The sequence below is a fragment of the Vanellus vanellus genome (assembly GCF_965231255.1).
Source record: "Vanellus vanellus genome assembly, chromosome: 25".
Lineage (NCBI taxonomy): Eukaryota > Metazoa > Chordata > Aves > Charadriiformes > Charadriidae > Vanellus > Vanellus vanellus.
In genome coordinates, this window is record NC_138930.1 from 5409105 (window position 1) to 5428495 (window position 19391).

General features: G+C 58.7%; 1 protein-coding gene across 1 annotated transcript in view; it reads left to right on the forward strand.

Annotated features, from left to right (window-relative positions):
- TCF3 (transcription factor 3) overlaps positions 1-19145 on the forward strand; it is a 78022-nt gene extending 58877 nt beyond the window's left edge. The window contains exons 8-19 of the mRNA XM_082495219.1: positions 5454-5556; positions 5847-5986; positions 6168-6294; positions 7179-7237; positions 7994-8072; positions 9674-9747; positions 10240-10443; positions 11810-11933; positions 12409-12556; positions 13618-13856; positions 17720-17864; positions 18691-19145. Of these exons, the coding sequence (XP_082351345.1) occupies positions 5454-5556; positions 5847-5986; positions 6168-6294; positions 7179-7237; positions 7994-8072; positions 9674-9747; positions 10240-10443; positions 11810-11933; positions 12409-12556; positions 13618-13856; positions 17720-17862 (1440 nt within the window). The 3' untranslated portion in view covers positions 17863-17864; positions 18691-19145. The remainder of the gene's footprint in view (positions 1-5453; positions 5557-5846; positions 5987-6167; positions 6295-7178; positions 7238-7993; positions 8073-9673; positions 9748-10239; positions 10444-11809; positions 11934-12408; positions 12557-13617; positions 13857-17719; positions 17865-18690) is intronic.
- The last annotated feature ends 246 nt before the right edge of the window (positions 19146-19391 follow it).

Genomic DNA, 19391 nt, shown 5'->3' on the forward strand with positions numbered 1-19391 from the left:
CTCCGGGGAGACCTTAGAGCCCCTTCCAGTGCCTAAAGGGGCTCCAGGAGAGCTGGGGAGGGACTCCTGATCAGGGAGGGGAGCCATGGGACGAGAGGGGGGCCAGTTTGACACCAAAAGAGGGGAGATTTAGATGAGATCTGAGGAAGAACTTCTTGGCTGTGAGGGTGGTGAGCCCCCGGCGCAGGTTGCCCCGAGAAGCTGTGGCTGCCCCATCCCTGGAGGTGTTCAAGGCCGGGTTGGACGGGGCTTGGAGCAACCTGGGCTGGGGGGAGGTGTCCCTGCCCAGGGCAGGGGGGTGGCACTGGGTGATCTTCAAGGTCCCTTCCAACCCAAACCAGTCTATGATCCGATGAAACATTGAGGGCTTGGATTTTAGCTGGACATGGAAGGGTTTTCCCTGCTCCAGCTTCCTAGGTAGGAGAAATGGGGAAGCACTGTGCGACTGCGGTGCCGGGGCACTAATCCAGGAGAAGGAGCCACGATGCTCCCCGTGCCGAGCAGCCGGTGGCGGCAGTTCCCCGGCCGGAGCCCGGAACCCCCCCCCCCCCGCCTCCTGCCCTCGCTGGCTCTCGTCTGTTTGACGTTATGTCGCGAGTGCCCGAGCGAAATGTAATATTCGTTGCGATCGGGTTTCAGTCCAGAAGGGAAACCAAACCAGTTGTAACGCGGGCGGGCAGCTGGGGCTGCTCCAGGTGTGTGCGCTGCCTGGGCTGTTTTATAAGAAAGCCGAGCAGCCTGTAGGAATATGTTAGCCATGCTCCCGCGGCTGTTACAGGGGAATAAACTGAACAATGTCTTTGTGGCTAGAAGTAATGGGATCTCCAGGAAAGCTAATTGGAGCGGGCTGGAGGGTTCCTGCAGGAATATGGGAGCTGTCTGGCTGTTGCGGCGGCCGAGGCTGCATTCCTCGCTGGAGCGTTTTGCGTGTTTGCAGGGGGACGGGCGGGCTCTGTCCCGCAGGCGAGCTGGATCCCGGGATGGGGCTGGGCTGGAACTGGGGCTGTGCTGGGGCTGGAACTGGGGCTCTGCTGGAACCTGGAGTCCAGGCTGGGGCTGCTGCCCTGGTGATGTGCCCTTGCCTGAGCGTGTCGTGCCGCTCGCTGGCAAAGCTGATCCTGATGCGACGTGAAGCGGGCGCCCGCTGCCCCGTTCCCGCGTCTTCCCGTGCTCCGCTTTGGCCTTTGGCCACTTACAGGGTTAACCCCAAACTTCAAAGAGGCGAGCGGTTCTCGGAGTGCTGGTACCAGCGGTGTTCTGCCTAAGAAAGATCCAGTGGTTAATGACAATGTCTATTAGATCAAATACTTAACAGCTTTAAGCCGCTGATGTAATTTTCAATTTTTCGGCTGTGAAAAGATGGAAGAAATGGGGAAAGGGAAGAAATGAGAGCGAAGAGAAGGGCCGAGGAAGGGATGAGAGGGCGGTAGAAGAAGAGAAATGAGCAGATGACCTCCAGAGGTGCCTTTCGACCCCAGCCACGCCGGGACTGCGGTGCTTAGAAAGGCTTTTAAAGGGAACCCAATAAGAGGACTTTTGAATAACACCGCTCTTCAGAGCCTATATATCCACATACACAATATTTTGAAGGACGGTTGGCAGTCCAGTGATTCATCAGGGGTGAGCAAATGGTCTCGGTTTTATTCCTAACGCTTCAAACTATCATCTTGAAGCATTTATCTTGTAGTATTTATCATCTTTAAGACATTGGGCGATTTCCCGTGGGGGAAATCTCATGCCGCGGCGTTCCCTCGCTGCTGGCACAAAGCTCGCTCTGTGACCTCCACCGCAGGCTCTGCCTTCGGAAAAGGATCCCGAGATCCCGATATTGGGAGGATGGAGGGAGAGGAAGGCATCGAGGGCACACCGAATTGGGCTCGCAGACCGCAGGGAACGGGGAAAAAAACTGCTGGAAGCAGAATCCCTATCGCTGCGTGGAGTTTCTGTGTGAAATTCGGAGCTTTTAAACCCCGGTCGACATGTGGAGAAAACATCGCTCCCGACAAATGGCCCTTTATTGGTCTCGGATTTCAAAGGTGACGGGGCTCGCTGCCCGTCGTGCTGGCGGTGCCCCGAAGGGCCCCGATTCCCACTGGTATTACCGCTCAGCCTTTGCCAAAACTCAGCCCCTTCCCTGTGTCCGAACCGACGCCTGCACAAGGGCTTTTCCAGCCCAGAAAGCGCTGGCTGTCGCCTCGGCTGCCCCTGCGCCGCAAACGCTCCGTTTTTTTTTGCCGTATGGACCGGCGCTGCCTCTTCCCGCTGCCCTCTCTTTGCCATCACCTCCGGCTTTGGGGTTTGTTTTTGTACTTGGGGAGAGAAATCGGCACCGAGGCGGCCGGAGGAGCGTGGAGCAAAAGGAGTTCAAAGGCTCTTTCTTGTCTGATTCGCCTGCGCAGGAGCCCACCCCGTGGTATCGCTGGACCCCGCGCAAAATAAATAGGTTAATCAGCATCTTATTAAAATAAAGTGCTTTAATCCCTAATTCCCTAGCTGCTTTGAAAACTCGGAGAGGTCCAGCGGCTGAAATAGTTGAGGATGGCTGAAAAGGGGAGTGATTCCGCCAAAGGCACCGAGAGGCGCTGACGGGGTGAGATGGTTAAAGAGGCGATGCCGGGCAGAGGCACCGGTAACCCATAGCGTTTTGGGGTTAGTTCTTGTGAAATAGGTGCTGATCTGGGGCACGGAGCCCCTTCCTACCCTCCCTGCGACACGGAGCTGGAAAGCAGGCTTAGCGCACTCGTGGCTGCGCTCCCTCCCGGGCACAGGACCCGGGGCTGGATGGACACCCCCCACCCCCCCTTCCCGCACTGCCGCACATCGACCGGCTTTGCCGGAGGAAACCGGGGAGGGATTTTGTGCGAGTCGGTTTGGTTCCTGCAGGGTTTTGTTGCCGCAGCGAGCGTGGTGGCTGGGAGCCGTTTCAGCCTGCGAATTTGCAGTCTGGTCACCGCTCTGTTTAGCTTTAGTCTGCCTGAAGTCCCACCCCGGTTCGTGCATTTAAGCAAGAAAAACAGGGAAGGAGGGGGGGGGGGGGGGGGAGGGAAAACCCCAACCAACACCACAAAGCCCTGCGAATCCCAGCGCTGGGGCTTTTCAAGCGGCTCGCTCTCGCCGCGCTGGCAATTTTAACCGGAGGAAATGACCTCACCTGGAGGTCCCCGAGGCCGGCGGCGGCGCGAGGGCTGGGGCCGCGGCGTGGGGAGCGGGGACCTGGCTCTGATTTACCGTTTCCTGCGGCGTTTGGCCGCCGGCCGCCGTCTCCCCCGCGCGCGACGGGGCTGGGATGCTCTTTGCTCGGCCGGTGCGGGGAAGGGGGGGGGGGGGGGGGAGGGGGGTTGGCTTTTCACAGCCACCCCCCTCCCCGCCCTACACCGAGCAGGGAAATTAAAAAAAGATTTGGAAGAGCCATGGCCATTCCTGGGGTGAAACCTGGTCCCCCCCTGGGATCCAGCAGGAGATCTGGGGGAGGGGGGGGGAGTCAGGGATGGAGCAGGGCGGATATACCGCAAAGCGAAATCCCCCCAACCCCGGTCCGCTCATCCCTGCTATTTTATTCTTCTTATTTTCGCTCTGGATTTATTAAATGGATGTTGCCGCTCGCCGCGGCCCCCCCGGGCGCCCGCTCCGCTGCCGCACAGCTGCCTCGCGCGCTGGCCAGGTGCCAGCCCCTGGCAGATGGCGCGGGGCTATTAGACGTGCTTCATTCGATTCCCCGTCCCAGCTCCCGCTATTTAATCAAATTATAGGAAAAGTCAATTTACTGGATTCTCGTTCTTTGCAGCCTCCTCCATTCCCCCGCTCGCCCCCGGCCGCACGCGCTGCCCACGCGCGGCTCCCCGCGCCCCGCTTCCCCCCCCCCCCCCCCGACGCCGTCCTGCGACGCCGCACAAAAGGCGAAGCGCCGTGGATTTTCTTTTTTTTTTTGAGCGAGGGACGAAGGGCAGCTGCCAGCGTCCGTCAGGTTTTTCCCTTCCCCCTCTCTTTATTTTATTTTATTTTTTTTTCTTCTTTATTTTACAAGTCCCCCAGTCTCAAGCCGTAGCACCCATACCCGCAAGTAGCTTTCGACTCCCCCATCACCCCGTAGGGTCCGGCCGCCCGCGTCGGGGGCGAGGAACTCTGAACCCCCTCCCCAGCTCCCAGGGAAGCTGCTCCGAGAAGCAGGAATGGGGCCTGCCAGCGGAAAATGAAGCAACGTATTTAAGTGTAATCACCGGTGCTTTTCAGAGCTTTTTTTTTTTTTTTTAACAAAAAGACCCCTATTTTCTATTCCCCCACCAAAAAAATGAAGAAATTCATGGTGTTCTGGCCGGTTAGAGAAATAGAGAATAGTTTTGCGTTTTCTTGCCGGGTGAGGATGAGGGGTTGGAGGGAGCTGGCTGGGTGTGGGGAAGAGAAACTCGAGGCAGGTTTCCTTTCCAAAGAGAGCCGTGTGTTCCAGGCAGGGCTGGCGGAGCGTGCCCGGCACCCCTGCACCCGCTGCTGCTTTCGTGTGTATTTAAAAAAACAAAACAAAACAAAACAAAAAAAAACCCAAACGGTTTCAGAATGAATCAATGGGGATGAAAATAAGCTGTAACTAAAGTTCTCACGTAATTTTGAGTGGCATTTCAGTTTCTCTGCGTGTTGAATTTCTGCTTTAAAAAAAAAGGATGTTTTGCGCTGGCACAAGATGATTTTCGGTAAGGGCTTTCTAGGATGCGTTTGGTTAATTTAGAAGGAAAAAAAAAATAGCCTTTTTTTTTGCTTAACATGCTGTTAAATAACGTAGCTGAACGGTTCTGCAGAAATCTGGCCAAATCTGGGAGCCGACCCCTCCCGTGTGACATCCCTTTTTGAAGGATGCTCAGCCCTTACCTTCCCCCGTGCCTCAGTTTCCCCTGGAGCGGGACGGGCTGATTTCCGTGGGGGGTTTGAGCAGAGGCCGTGCTCGGGAGCGGCTGCTCCCGGTGCGGTGCCGCAGCCCGGTGTCAGCACAGGGGTGAGCGGGTCCCGAAGCCTCCCCGGTCCCCCGTCCCCACCGCCCAGCCCGCGCCCTTGCGTGCGGGGTTAGCACACAGAAATGATGGCTTTTGCGGTTACCCCATAAAAAGTTATAACCGCGGAAAAAGGAACTAGAGTGGAGAGTTGAAACTTCTGCTGGTGCCGGCGTCTTCTGCAGGAGGGGGCTGCGGGGATGCGCTCTGTTACGGGAAGGCAGGCGGGACGTGTCTACTCGCCGGTCCCGTTCCCTGCGCCGCTCCCCGGCACAGCCGTGCCGTTCGGTACCGCCGCCGTGACTTCAGCTGAGCTGCTTCGGTTCCCCCTCCCCTGGCTTTGCCGTGGGATCGATTCTGTCGGCTGCTTCGATGAACAAAAGCGAAGCTGCGCGGGGTGGGGTGACCCATGGGGAGGATGTGAGGCCATGACGGGGCCAAGCACTTCTCTTCAACCTCTTTCCTTCCCCACAGGTGTATCCATCCAACTCAGGTGATGACTACAGCAGGGATCCAGCTGGATATACTCCCTCGAAACCTCCCAGCACTGTGTATCCTGGAGCCTTTTATATGGCAGGTGAGTTATTAATACCTCCGGCATCCCGCAAGCCGGCCAGAGCTGCCTGGCCCGTTACGGACAACAGGAGGAATTGCACAGCACGTGGGATGGATGGAGCTCAGGGCAGGAGTGCATGTGACACGAAGCAGCCCCAAAATGGCTCTGATTTGCTCAGCGGGTGATGCTTGGTGTAAATGGGACACGATGGGGACAGACACAGCCCCTCAGCTGGGGCTGACTTGCCCGGGCCTGGGCTGTGGGACGCACGGCCACGTCTCTGCCCTGCTCAGCTCTGGTTTTCTTTCCAGACGGGCTTCATAACTCGCCAGACCTGTGGAGTTCACCGAGTGCCATGAGCCAGTCGAGTTACGGTGCCATGCTGGGCAGCTCCTCCTCCCCGCTCCCGCAGTCCAGCGGCTTCAACAGTTTACATCAGCACGAACGCATGGTAACGCGTCCCCGTGCTGCCCCGTGGGCGGGCTGGGGGGGCTCTGCTCGGCCGGCCAGTGGCGGCGTCACCTTGTCCCATAGCTATCGACTTGGGACGGCTGCTGACAGGTCCCGGCCCGGACGCCGAAGCCCGGCAGCCTTTCGAGGGCATCTCTCACCTCTCTCCCCTTCTCTGCTAGAACTACCAGCTTCATTCAGGAGAGGTTAACGGCGGACTCCCCTCTGTGTCTGGCTTTTCCTCTGCCTCCACGCCGTACGGTGTCTCCAGTCACACGCCCCCGATCAGCGGGACGGACAGCATGATGGGTACGTACAGCGCCGGGGCGCGCGGTGGTCCCCAGCATCACCCCCCTCGCTCCACTGCTGTGCACAGGAGCTGGAAAATCAAAGTCTCGTGCAAACCTCTGATGTCCGAGGCTGTGATATCTGTGTCCGATGCACCCAGACACTTTTTATCCTTTTTGTGTCACCGTGTGTGGAGTTACTGCGTGAAGAAGAGGTGCAGCGAGGTTATTGCTGCTGGATACCTAGGCAGGCCGTAGCAGGGGGACGGGGTGCTGGTTTGGGGGTTCACACCACGCTTGGTGGATCTGGGAGGAGACCAGGATCCGTGACATTATCTCTTGGAGGTGCCGTGGCTTAAATGAGTTGTGGGAAGGCGGGGGTACGTGTGAAGCCATTCATCTAAATCTGGAATAGGAATGTTTATGCTGCATTTGGATACCACGTTAAGCCCCGGAGTGCTTTAATCTCTAACCCTGCTGAACCTGTTACAAAACCTGTTACTGAAATGAACTCATGTTCCCCAAGAAATGGAGGATCCTGACCTTGATTCATAGAAAAATCCTTGTTTAGAGGAGGAGAAGCAAGTTGAGGATTGTAGGGGCTTAAGATGCCCCACGAAAATGGGCTGTGCTACAGCAGAGACGTTTGATCGCTGTTGATGGCATGATGCCTTCGACCCAGTGTCTTATTAAGAAGTTCCTGCAGCCCTGTGAAAGCGGCCAGGGCGCATGTGCCCTCGCCCTGGCGGCTCTGAGCTGGGCGTCCGTTTAATTTTCAAGCAAAGCAGTAAGAGCGAGAGAAATTTCAATCTCAGAGCAGGTCACCGCAGAGAAGGTCTTGTACGGGTGCCTTGTCCTGCTGGTTTGCGGTGCCCTGGCAGTGACATCTGTGTCCTCTCTCGGCAGGTAACAGAGGAACCACAGCTGGGAGCTCGGGAGACGCGCTCGGGAAGGCATTAGCTTCAGTAAGTTCCTGCAGATCCTTCATCCCGTCCCTGTCCTGTTGGAGTGTTGGACCTCCCTTCTGTAACAGGAACCCTCTGGGCAGTGGGGAGGATGGACACATTGATAATTTTGGGTTAATGCCCCCCAAAACCATGGCGGCCTCTAAGGGGAGGGTTTTCCCCCCTCTACATGCCGCCATCCTGAGTCCTGGTGCTGTGCAAAAGCATCTTTTGGCAGATGGGGAAACTGAGGCACTGGATGTTACGGTGACCCCACAGGCCCCACATGAGCTGGCTCTGTGGCCACCAGCCTGGTACTGGTCTGGCCAGGTGACCCCACGCAGCCCTTGTGGCAGGACTTGCAGCTGCCAGTAGTCCTGACCCTGCGTGTGCTGGTTCAGACTGGAAGGCACTGGTCCCACTGGGCTGTCAGAGCTTGGGGTTCCCATTCAGTGCAGGGACCTTTGCTTCTGCGTGGTGGCAGAGGGGCGCTCAGCACTGCACCCCGCAATCATTCCTCGGGGCTCTCGCTGCCCTCCGAGGCGGGACCTGAAGAACAGGGGCTGTAGCTTCAGCGGTGGTGGCAGTGGGGACAGAGAGAGCCCCCGGCATTAATGGGGGAGCTGCGGGGGGCCATCGCGCCGGCTGGGAGCTGGTGTGGCTATGGGAAGGGAGGTGCCATCGGGTGGTCCTCGCTCGGCGGCACTGCTGGGGAGGGGGAGAGCCGTCGCAGGGGTGGGCGCTGGCTGACCGTGCCCCGCTTCTCTCTCGCTCCAGATTTATTCCCCCGATCACTCTAGCAATAACTTCTCGTCAAACCCCTCTACACCGGTCGGCTCCCCTCAGGGGCTTGCAGGTAAGTGAAAAACGTTGCTCTGTGTGTAAAGAGGGTTTGCTTTCGGGAGGTCCAAAGCAGCATACGTCCCAGATCAGCCCCAAACCCTCATTAAGGACACTTTTGGCAATCTCGCCAAATCCCGTTTATTTTTAAAAGCAGGAGAGTGAAGAAGAAGGACGGGCAAACTTGAAGATACTTTTTAAATGTCTCCCGTGAAGTTGCACGTCCATCTGCTTCAAATCAGTTGTAGCTATTCCCCCGGTTGGAGCCGAGCGGTGCCCAGGCACGGCGAACACCTCCTGCCTGAGGGCGACGGCTCTGCCTGCCCCTGGCTTTGCCCCTGCAGAGGAGTTTCCGCGGGCGGCTGCGCTGGAGGCGCGAGCCTGGCCCCCACGGCAGCACCGCCGCATGCCTGAGTTACAGCGTCGCTGCCACCCCCGGGGACCCGCTCCTGCCATTCAGACAGACCCCGTCCCTGAGCGTCCCGCCTTGGAGAGGCTGGGAGAGTTTGTGCCCGGTTTTATCTCCCGTGGGAGGAGCGCAGTGGGAACTGGGAAGCAGCCAACTGCTTAAAAACCATTTTCAGCGCCCGATGAAAGCCCGCGTCTGCTCCCGTTCAGCAGGAGAGGTCTTGTTCAGCCGGAGAGGTCTCGTTTCTGCCCGGCGGAGCTGGCGCGGAGGCTCCTCGGGGCGCAGCGGAGCGTGCCAGCCTGCCCTGGGGTGGGAGCGAGCACAGCGTACGCGCTGCCTGCCCGCTCACTGGGGCGATAGAAATTGAAAAACCTCTCGAGGTCTGAAGGCCTCAGCTCAGGTTCCTGCTGAGGCGGAGCGGAGGCGAGCCCGTAGTGCCCTGCGGTGCCGTGGTGGCCCATGTGGCACCATGCGGTGCCGTGGTGGCCCATGCAGTGCCGTGCGGTGCTGTGGTGGCCCATGTGGCGCCATGCGGTGCCATGGTGGCCCATGCAGTGCCGTGCGGTGCTGTGGTGGCTCCTGCAGTGCTGTGGTGGCCCATGCGGTGCTGTGGTGGCCCATGTGGTGCCATGTGGTGCTGCGGTGGCCCATGCAGTGCCATGTGGTGCTGTGGTGGCCCATGCGGTGCCATGTGATGCCGTGGTGCCATGTGATGCTGTGGTGGCCCATGTGGTGCCGTGGTGGCCCATGTGGTGCCCATGTGGTGCCCATGTGGTGCTGTGGTGGCCCATGTGGCACCATGTGGTGCCATGGTGGCCCATGTGCTGCCGTGCGGTGCTGTGGTGGCCTACACGCTGCTGTGGTGGCCCATGTGGTGCCATGGTGACCCGTGCGGTGCCGTGGTGACCCATGCGGTGCTGTGTGGTGCTGTGGTGGCCCACATGGTGCTGTGGTGGCCCATGCAGTGCCATGAGGTGCTGCAGTGCCTGTGCAGTGCCATGCAGTGCTGTGGTGGCCCGTGCAGTGCCATGCAGTGCTGTGGTGGCCCACACAGTGCCATGGTGGCCAGTGTGGTACCGTGCAGTGCTGTGGTGGCCGGTGCAGTGCCATGCATGGCATGGTGGCCCATGCAGAGCTTGGTGGACCGGCTTCCAGCCCCATCTAGTGGCAGCCGTGCCCAGTCCTGAGCTCTCCCCGTTTGTTCGCAGGCACATCCCAGTGGTCGCGAGCAAGCGGACAGGGTGCCTTATCTCCCAGCTACGAAGGGAGCCTCCACACTTTAGTAAGTGTCGCCGAAAGATCTGCCTTCTCCTTTTCTCCTCCATCCCTTGTTCACCTGGCAGTAAAGGGCTTTTGAGTAAAGTCCTGTCCCCCAAACATCTGGGGCCTGAAGGAAGGGGGTTAGTTGGTAGATGGACATTTGGTTGGAAGCAGCGGAGAGGAGTCGGGCGGTGCTTCCTTGAGCCCGCAGCCTGGCTGGCAGAGGCGCAGCCTTGCACCCTCCCCACGTTTCGGGCCCATTCACATTCCTGTGGGTCTGACGCAACCAAAAAGATTTCTGGCTGGTTTCTGCCTCCCTTTCCCGAGCGGTTCTGCTTGTGTGATCCTTTAGGGGATGGCACTGATGGGTTCGGGGTGTTATTTCTCCCCATACCTGCCTTGCAGTAGCTGAGTGCATGAGTGCCACCAGCCGTTCTTTGGTGTAGAGAGCTGCAGCGGGCTGCTGGCTTTGCAGGCGTTAACGCAGACCTATTTCTTTGTCCTGTCCTTCAAGCAAAATAAAATGGAAGACAGGTTGGACGAAGCCATCCACGTGCTGAGGAATCACGCCGTGGGCCAGACAACCACCATGCCGAGCAACCACGGGGACATGCACGGGCTCCTGGGCTCGGCACCGGCCCACAGTGCCACCGTGGGCAGCCTGGGCCAGGCCTTCCCCGCCGCGGTCATGTCCCTGGGGAACAGGCACCCGAGCCTGGTAAGTGTGGAAGCATCGCGGGCAGCTGGTGGGGACGTGCTGGGGACCCACGTAACAAGGTGGCACCCAGAGGGGTGACAGTAGCTGAGTGTGGTCCAGCTTGGGTCAGCTGTGGACAGCTTTGAACGGGTGACGTTCACGGAAGCGCTGTGTGACATGCACGGAAATGCAGTGTGACGTGCGTGGAAGCGCAGGATGACGTGTATGGAAGCGCAGTGGCTTGGCGTGTTCACGCAGGGGGGATTGAATCCGCGCTCAGCACAGCGGTGGCTCTCGGGCACAAGCCCTGCACACAGTTTGCTCGTGCCCCTTCTCGGGGCAGGCAGAGGTGATGAAAGATCTTCTTTTCCTGCAACGTGGATGGAATTCTCTTAAAACAGCTTCAAGCCGTCCCCGGGAGATGCAGGGAGAAGGAGAGGGATCTGGTGGAGGGCAGGACCATAGGTAGAGGGAGACAGGTATCGCCAGGACTCCTCTGCTCTGAAGGGTTTGGGCAGGCACCGGGTCCTTCCGTGCACACGGGGAGTGATGTGTGATGGCTCATTCAGGCTCCAGGGAGCGCAACAGGTCCCGGGTGCCCCGAGCACGTGGATGCTGGGGTCCCATGCTAGGTCACCAGGATACCCCCTTGTCCAGAGGCTGGTGACATTTTTGGCAGAGTTGGTTGCCTACCACAGCACAGAGTAACACATCTCCAGTCTCTCTAGAGAACCAGACGTGCTTCTCTTCTGAGCTCCCCGGGCTCTGCTACTAAGTGATGAATCATATGTGTGTCCTCTGCTGCAAACTGCTGCCAGCCACAGAAACGAGAGCGTTTGCAGCAGGGCTGGCTCTGTCCCGCTGGTCCCTAGTGGGTGTAGAGCAGCCTCGGGGAGTGCCAGCTCAGAAAGGGTGCCTGATCCTCTCCCTTTGCATCCAGGACCTTCAGGGCCAAGTTCATGCTGCTGGGATGTCCCCTGCTCTGGTGGCACTGGGGAGGTAGCAGAAACGTTGGTGCTTGGTGGAGATGGGACATGTGCAACCCAGGCTGCGTGTCTTCTCCAGTGTGCCAGCCTTGCATCCAGGCAGAGAGAGGCTTTTCCGTGGCAGGGGGAGGCAGCACTGGTGGGGGCTTTCTGCTTGGTCCAGCTGATGTGCAGGGCATGGAGCTGCTGTCTGCAGTCCCCCCGCTGCGGTCCCCAAAGGGGAGCTGGAGCAGATCGGCTCTTCCCTCCCGCTTGGCCATGCTCTGGGTGGAGGGAGTGTGCGAGGAGAGCACGCGGCTCTTCCTCCTCCTGCTCTGCAGAGCCCTGGGGGTGACTGTGCCCGTGCCCGCCGGCCGTGACACTACCCACCCTCAAGGCTTGCTCTGCTTATTCTGCTGTAGGTGGGAGGAGGTCACCCCGAAGACGGGTTGTCCAGTAACCCCAGCATGCTCCACAACCATGTCACACTTCCGTCACAGCCCAGCTCACTCCCTGACCTCAACAGGCAGCAGGACACGTACAGCGGTAAGGCAGCTCTGCACGCGTGCACGCTTGAGGCTCGCCTGCCACGGGGGTGTTTCGGGTCACCCGTTAGGTCCAGCCCAGGGGGAGATGGGTGCCCTCGCGAGGCTGGTGCTTCCTCGCAGCATCCGCAGGGCGGTTTCTACCTTGAGCCTTTTCCAGAGGTTGGAGCTATATGTTCCTGTCCCTCCTGCCAGCGGTGGGTGCACAGAGCCCCCCGGGCGCTGCTCTGCTGTTTGGGAGGTTGGGCTCTGACCCCGGAGGGCCTGGGAGGTGGGAGGAGAAGAACAGAGAGAGGTGGCAGGGCAGAGCCGGCACCCCTCCAGCTCCTCTTGCTGCGATCTGGCGATGCGGGATGAGTCTGGGATGCCGTGCGCTGGCGATGCAGCGCAGGAGGAGCGGGGCCCGGGGACCCCCCCAGCCCTCCGTGTGGGTCAGACCCCTCCAACCTCCCTGTGTGGCTCTGTTTCTTCAGCAGGCTTGTCGGGGGGGCTGGGGCGAAGCAGCGTCTCTTCGGGAACAAGCGAAATAAAGAGGGAAGAGAAGGAGGACGAAGAGAACACGTCAGTGGCAGATAACTCGGAAGAGGAGAAGAAGGAGCTGAAACCCTCCCGGAACAGAACAAGGTGCTCTTTGAACAGGTCTCTCCCTTCGCTTTCTCTGTTACCAGGCTTGGGGCGTTTGGGCTGGGGTCCGGCTGCAGTGACCCACCGGGCGCTGGGCTCGGCCCAGTGAGGCCGGGGGTTATCCTGCAGCGCAGACCCGCCAGCTCCTGCCCACCACGGGAGCCTTGTCCGTCCTCCCACAGAGGCGGCACAGCACCAGCTCCCGCTGCTTCCCTGCAGCCGGCCACTTTAAGCCAAGCTGGGAAAGGGTCCCTGCCACCCTCTCCTGCTGGCTGCCGTCCCCGTGGCCGCAGGGCTTCCTCGTGCTCGTAAAGCAGAGGGTTTGTGCCTCGTCCACACGAGCTGCACCCGCCTGCGGCGTCACACAGGGTGTTGCTTGTGGCCGTGCGCGGAACAGAGTGAGCGCTCAGCTCCCCTCAGCCAGAGGCAGGGAAGGTTTTGACCTACTCCCTGCTTCGGGTCGTCTCCGCTCTCTGCTTCAGGCTCCTGTATCCTCTGTCACATCCAGCCAGATACGTGGCAGCGGATCAGGTAGAATCCTTCCAGCGCGCTGGCTTATCTGCGACCTCACCGTCGGCTCGGAGACCTCACCAGGGTGATGCTGCCCAGAGGGGCAGTGCCAGCCCTGCTCCTGCCGGACTGCAGCCACCTCCTGCCCTGGAGGCAGAGGGCTGCGTCTTCCCAAAACGCCACCTTGGTCACTAGTGTTGGCCCCCACACCTTCTCCGGGCCACCCTGCAACCTCCCAGCAACAGGCTCAGACCTTAATCGCGTTGTTGTGATTTCTTTCTTTGTTGTTTAAAAACAAAACAAGCAAAGAGGCAGAAGAAGAGCCTTAATTGCTTCTCTCCAAAGTCACTGCGTGTCCCCGTGACTGAGCACGCGGCACCGGGCTGGCACGTCCCAGCGGGGACATGCGGGGTGCAGTGCCCGGGCTCACGGGGCCGCACGCGGGGCTTGGCGTCTCGGTGCCTCAACATGTGTTTCTTTTCTGTGAGTTGACCAGTGCTGAGAGTGCACGCGAGGAATGTCCCTGTCTCGTTCTTATTTTAAACCATTAGTCAAGATGAGGATGAGGAGGACGATCTTCTTCCCCCAGAGCAAAAAGCCGAGAGAGAGAGAGAAAGGAGGGTCGCCAATAATGCCCGTGAGCGCCTGCGGGTCCGTGACATCAACGAGGCCTTTAAAGAGCTCGGACGCATGTGCCAACTCCACCTAAACAGCGAAAAACCGCAGACCAAACTGCTAATCCTACACCAGGCCGTATCAGTCATACTGAACCTGGAGCAACAAGTTAGAGGTCAGTGAGGGTCCCGGAGTGGTGATATTTTACGTATCTGATCGGCACGGGGCTGTCTGTCTGTCTGTCTCCTGTGACATGTGCTGTGATGCCTCACACTGTCTCTCTCCCCTGTGGCCTTGCGTTCCCAAGACTGTTGATGTCCTTTTTTTTTTTTTCCATTTCTTTTTTTTTTTTCCTTTTTTGCATCCCTGCTGTTCTCTCTTTCGTTCCCCACTGCCACTGCGTGTGCTGCATGCCGGTCCCCGAGGGGCCACCTGCGCCGTCTTCGCTTTCCCACAGCCAGGTGTTTTGCTCAGCTGCTTGGCCAGCAAAATGAAAAAAAAAAAACCAAACCCAAAACCAGCAAATTTCCCAGAGGGGACCCAGATCTGACGTGTCTCCAAGTGCTGCCCCCAGCACAGAGCCCGTCTCTGCCCACAGCCGCGGCAGCGGTGAGCGATGCCCCGTCGTCCCTGCCCGCCCGGCGCAGGGCTCTGTGCTCCTGTCCCCACCGCTGCAGGCACCCGGCAAACCCCTGGGGATGGCTGGGGCCGGGCGAGGGGGCAGCGGGACGGAGACACTGAGCCCAAGGTCGGGCAGCCCTCGCTGCCTGTACAAACTCCTCTCCGACGCAAGCTGGGAGCACCGTGCATCCCTAGCAGAGCCTGGAGCTGCAGGCGGGTGCGCGCAGGCTCTCCCCCTTGCCGGGGCACATTTGCTCCCTTCTCACGCCCGTGCGTGCCCGTCTCGGCCGCCCGTTCTTGCTCCGGGTGCCACGTCCCGGTGGGAGGGGAAGTGGAGGGCTTGGCTTCCCGCTCCGGAGGTCTTTGCTGCTTTGTTCCTGCATCCCGCAGTGCATGCTCCCGCTCCCCGGCCCCGCTGCGCAGGGTGCCGTGGCAGGTTAACCCCCTTTCTCTCTGCAGAGGCTGTTGTAACACGCATCGGTGGTTTGTGCCTGGCTGCGCTCCTCTCTGCTGGCCTCTGCTGTTGCATTGATGTTGGAGTCCTTTGTGCCTCTCTTCAGTTTGTAATTTTTTGCCTTTCATAACATGTATATTTTTTCCTGTCTCTTTTTTAATTTCCCCTTCCTTTTTATTTTTTATTTCGAGTTTTTATTTTTTGGTTCTGTTCTTTCCGATCTCCTACAGACAGTCCCCAGCCGTGACCTCTCGGTGGTCCCACTCTCTACCTTGTACTTGCTGCTTGCGGATGGAGGCAGGAGCCGAGGGGCGGCGGGGGGCAGGGGCTAGACAGAGTTGGCACCGTGTTCACTTTGGTCTCCCACGCTTGTCCCTTTTTAAACCCTTCTTGGACGCAGCCGGGGAAGCGAGCTGAGCCCCCGTGCTGCTGTCAGCAGGCGTTAGCGCAGGCAGCTGAGGTGTCCCTTATCCAGCAGGTTTGGCCGTTTTGCAGGAGAAAAGGTGTCCCCGTGTCTCCTCCTGTGTAGGAGCGGGGCCATTGGGTCCCCGTGTGCCCAGCCGGGGCTGCCGGGATCCTCCCACTGCCGCCAGCAGCTAACGGGGCAGGAAGGGAAAGGAGAAGAGCCGGGGGGGGGCAGGCAGGCAGGTCAGTGCCCCCTTTAAGCAGGGCGCAAGGCAGCCAAGGCAGCGCACGTCCTTATAACCCAGAGGACCCCACATGGCCCTGCAAACCACCCGCAGCACTTGGTGGTGACGGGGAGATGGCTCCATCCTGCCCGGCGGTTGACGTGCAAGGTGCTGCCGGAGCTGTGTCCCTGCTTGGGGGGGGAGCCACCAGCCAGGAACCGCAGCTGCCGGTGTGTGTTCGGAGGAACGAGCTGGGCTCCTGCCGCTGGTGGGCTCGGGTGCCGGGGCGGCTGGTGGCTCCGCTCCCCCGACCATCTCCAGTGTGCTGGAGAGAAGGCGGCAGTGCCGGCTGGGACATCGAGGCAGTGAGGAGGGGACACGATGGACAAGGCAGCGAGGAGAGGATGCAGGGAGGGGACAGTGGGCAACCCGCTGTCCCACACAGGCAAATACTCGCCTGGGGAGCCCTTGCTCCCCCTCCCCATGGCCGGACACCGGTCTGGAGGCTCTCCAGACCCCCCCTGGCGCACCCAGGAAGGCTCTGACTCTGCGGCCCCTCTTCAGTGAAGGCTTATCCCCGCAGGGCTCCCCCGGAGCCGAAGGCCACAGTTTGTCCCAGTGCCAGGTCTCACCCAAGGACCCTCCTCAGATAGGTGTCTTTCCTGCAAGAATTTTTGCTCTGGGGGGAGAAGGTCGTCTGTACAGTAAATTGGGGATTTGGAGGGGACGGGCTACGGGCGAGGCCACGGGTTAAGATGCTGCCAGCACGACTCTGCCTTCCCCCCCCGTCCCTGCCTGGTTCGGGCCCTTCTGGGGTGCTGCCAGTGGCGGAGGCTCTCCCAAATCTCCTACCCGTGCCTGGAAAAGAAAATCACCCCCTTCCGGAGTGATTTTGGCTGTGTTGAAAGACCGGGATACAGTGTCTGCATCTGAGACTGATCCTGGGCAGCAGCCGGGGCGCTTGGCTCCTGCCCCCGGTGCTGCCCCCCGCCCGTAAGCGGGGGCCGGGCCGGGCTGCCCGAAACGCCTTTGCTGGGAGGATTTTGCTGTGGATGGGATTTTTTGAAGGAAATCTTACAAAGAGGGATTTGCTTTCTGCCAAAAAGTCTTTTTCCTTGGGGGATGAACTCGAGCTTTTTTGGCTGAGACCCCCCTCCGCCACCACACCCCCTCCCCCCTCGGCCCTGAACTTTTAAATTTTCAGCCGAAAACTAACAGGAAGGCAAATTTTTGCAGAGGGGAGAAGGTGTCGGTGCCGATACTGCCCCCACTGCCCGCCCTTGGCCTCCGGCAGCAGCCTCCGGCCCCCGCGGGAGCCCGGCCCCGTGCTGGCAGCACCTTCCCGTGACTCGCAGAGGTGACACGCAGCCCGGGTCGCTCCAGGAGGGGCCCGAAACGAATTGGCTTTGCAAAATGAGGCTGTTTGAGCCCTTTCCAGTGGACACCAGAAGCACTACCAGCACGGCAACGTATAGCGCCCCCCCAACTTGATACCACCCCCCTGACTAATCCCTGTGGTGCTATGAACCCAGCAGTACAGACGAGGCCTTGTCACTGGAGGACAAAGATCTGAGGGACCGGGAGAGGAGAATGGCCAATAACGCCAGGGAAAGGGTGCGCGTGCGGGACATTAACGAGGCCTTTAAAGAACTGGGACGCATGTGTCAGATGCACTTAAAAACGGACAAAGCACAGACCAAACTGATCATCCTACAGCAAGCGGTGCAGGTCATTCTGGGCCTGGAGCAGCAAGTACGAGGTATGGTAACAGCTGGCAGGTGCATTTCGGGGCTTTTCTCTCTCCTCCCCCACCCCCCAAAATCTCTGCCTGCGCGGGCATCTCCGTTGTGTCTCCTGCTTTCGGTGCGAGGGTGCGTGTTTGCATCGCCTGCGGCGCCCTCGGGTGCGCCGCGCCGCAGGCTGAGCTTTCCAAAGCCCCGACCCGGGGTGGGATTCGAAGCCGCTCCGTCCGTCTCCCCTCCTGCTTAATGGGAATTCGGCACCTGGATCCCATTAAGCAGCTTTGGAAAACTCAGTCCTCAACTCCCGAGCGCTGGCCTCGAGGCGCTTGGGGTTTTCTGTAAGCAAAAACGTGTTTAAATTGGCATGGCGTTTGGGCCGGGCATGGGGTTTTGCTCTAGCAGGGGTCTGGCCAAGTTACCGCAGGCGCTGCAAAGAGCAGCTTGCACTGAGGTTGTTTCCTCGCATGGTGCCGTGTGTCCGTCCTGGGACTCCGTCCTCGCTCTCTCTTTCGGATGCTGCTGCCGTGCGCGATGCTGTTGCCCAAAACTGAGGTTGCTCCCCTCCCTCCCTCCCTTGCTGTTTTTGGCATAGAGCGCAATCTGAACCCTAAAGCCGCCTGCTTGAAGCGTCGGGAAGAGGAGAAAGTGTCTGGAGTAGTAGGAGATCCTCAGATGACACTTTCAGCTTCACATCCTGGTCTAGGAGATGGTCACAACCCTGTTGGACACATGTAAAGGTATCGTCTCCTTCCCCGCGATCCCAACACCCACCCCACTGTCGGTCCAACCTGACGCGCGCTGCTCTGCTTTGGCTGCTCAGCGCCGCTCGTTCCGCACCAGCCAATGTCCTTCTTCATTTACCTTAAGTAAATGACTTGCACGTGCATGTCGTTTGGACACCCAGAGCCTCTGTCCCACAGGAGAGGTGCAGCCCTGTAGCCGGGAACGGAGCGTTTCGGTGCTCTCAGCACCCTGAGCGAGCTCAGCTCTGCTCTGCGCCTCCCAGCCCTGCCCCAGTTGGCTACTGGAAACCAGCAACTCCTCTGCCCGGTGGTCCTATGGCAGGGAACGGGGCAGGTCCCAGAAATGCCGAGAAAGACACAGAAGGTGAAAATTCCCCCAGCGGGACCGTGGCGGGCTCAGGCTCTGCTGGGCTGTCCCCATTTTTAAGACAACCCCGTGTTTGGCCGGGAGGAGCTGAGCCTGTTTGGCCGGAGCGGTGCGGGGCTGTGGGTGGGGGATTGAGCAGATCCCGGATCGCTGACCCCGTCAGTGACGCTCCCCTCTGCGGGGCTGCAGCGCCTCAGCCCGCAGCACCCGCGCATCCCAGAGCCCATAGAGGGGCTGTGGTCACCCGACATCGTCCCCTGCACTGGTGGATGCCTGGGGCTGCCCTGGGGAAAAAAAAAAAAAGAAAGAAAATAAAAAAGAGGCAAAGGTGGTGTCTGGGCAGAACAGCGAGCTCGTGTCTCAGCTCCGCTGCAGCCTCCCCACTCTAGGAGCAGAATTTTATTCTCATTTGGGTTTCTCTCACTTTAGGCTTTTTTTTTATTTTATTTGTAGATCTTTTTGTTCCTCTGGATAGAGAGATCTGTAGGAAGAAAACCCTGGGTGTGACCTGCAACCTTCTCGAACCATAAACTTTAGTACTGCTAATACTGACACACGTGGACGGATCCTGGCATGACGTAAGGGGTGGAAAAAACACTTTGTCAAAAAGAAAACGAAAACAAACAAAAAAATTGCCTTAAGTATAAAGTGCGGAACAGTCAATACATATCACTCAGTTAGGAGGGGGTGGCGTGTTCTCTTGGCTTGTTCACAAGCAGCCAGCAGCAAAATTGTGCCTAAGCTTGATATTTCTTTTTTAAAAAAAAAGAACATTAGTTATGAGATTTTTTATGTAGAACAAATAGCAATGCCTTTTGGTTTTTTTAGCTTCTTTTGCATATGTTTTGTAAGCAACGAAAAGAATTTTTTTTTGTATAAAAAAAATGTCTTGTACCCCATGCTTTTCTGCTGCTGTTTCTATAGTTAACGTTGCATCTTTAGGATCAACCAGAATATTAAAATTGTATTAAGAGAGACTGGATATAAAGAGAGGAATTCTCAGATTCGGCTCTGAAAGCCACTAAAAGCGAATGTAGCCACAGCGAGGGGATGTTCTCCCTTGCCTGGCTTGTACCTTCCATTATGAAAAAACAAACAAACAAACTCATGTGCTGAATTCACCATCTCTTTGCTTTGGCCACTTCTGATTTGGG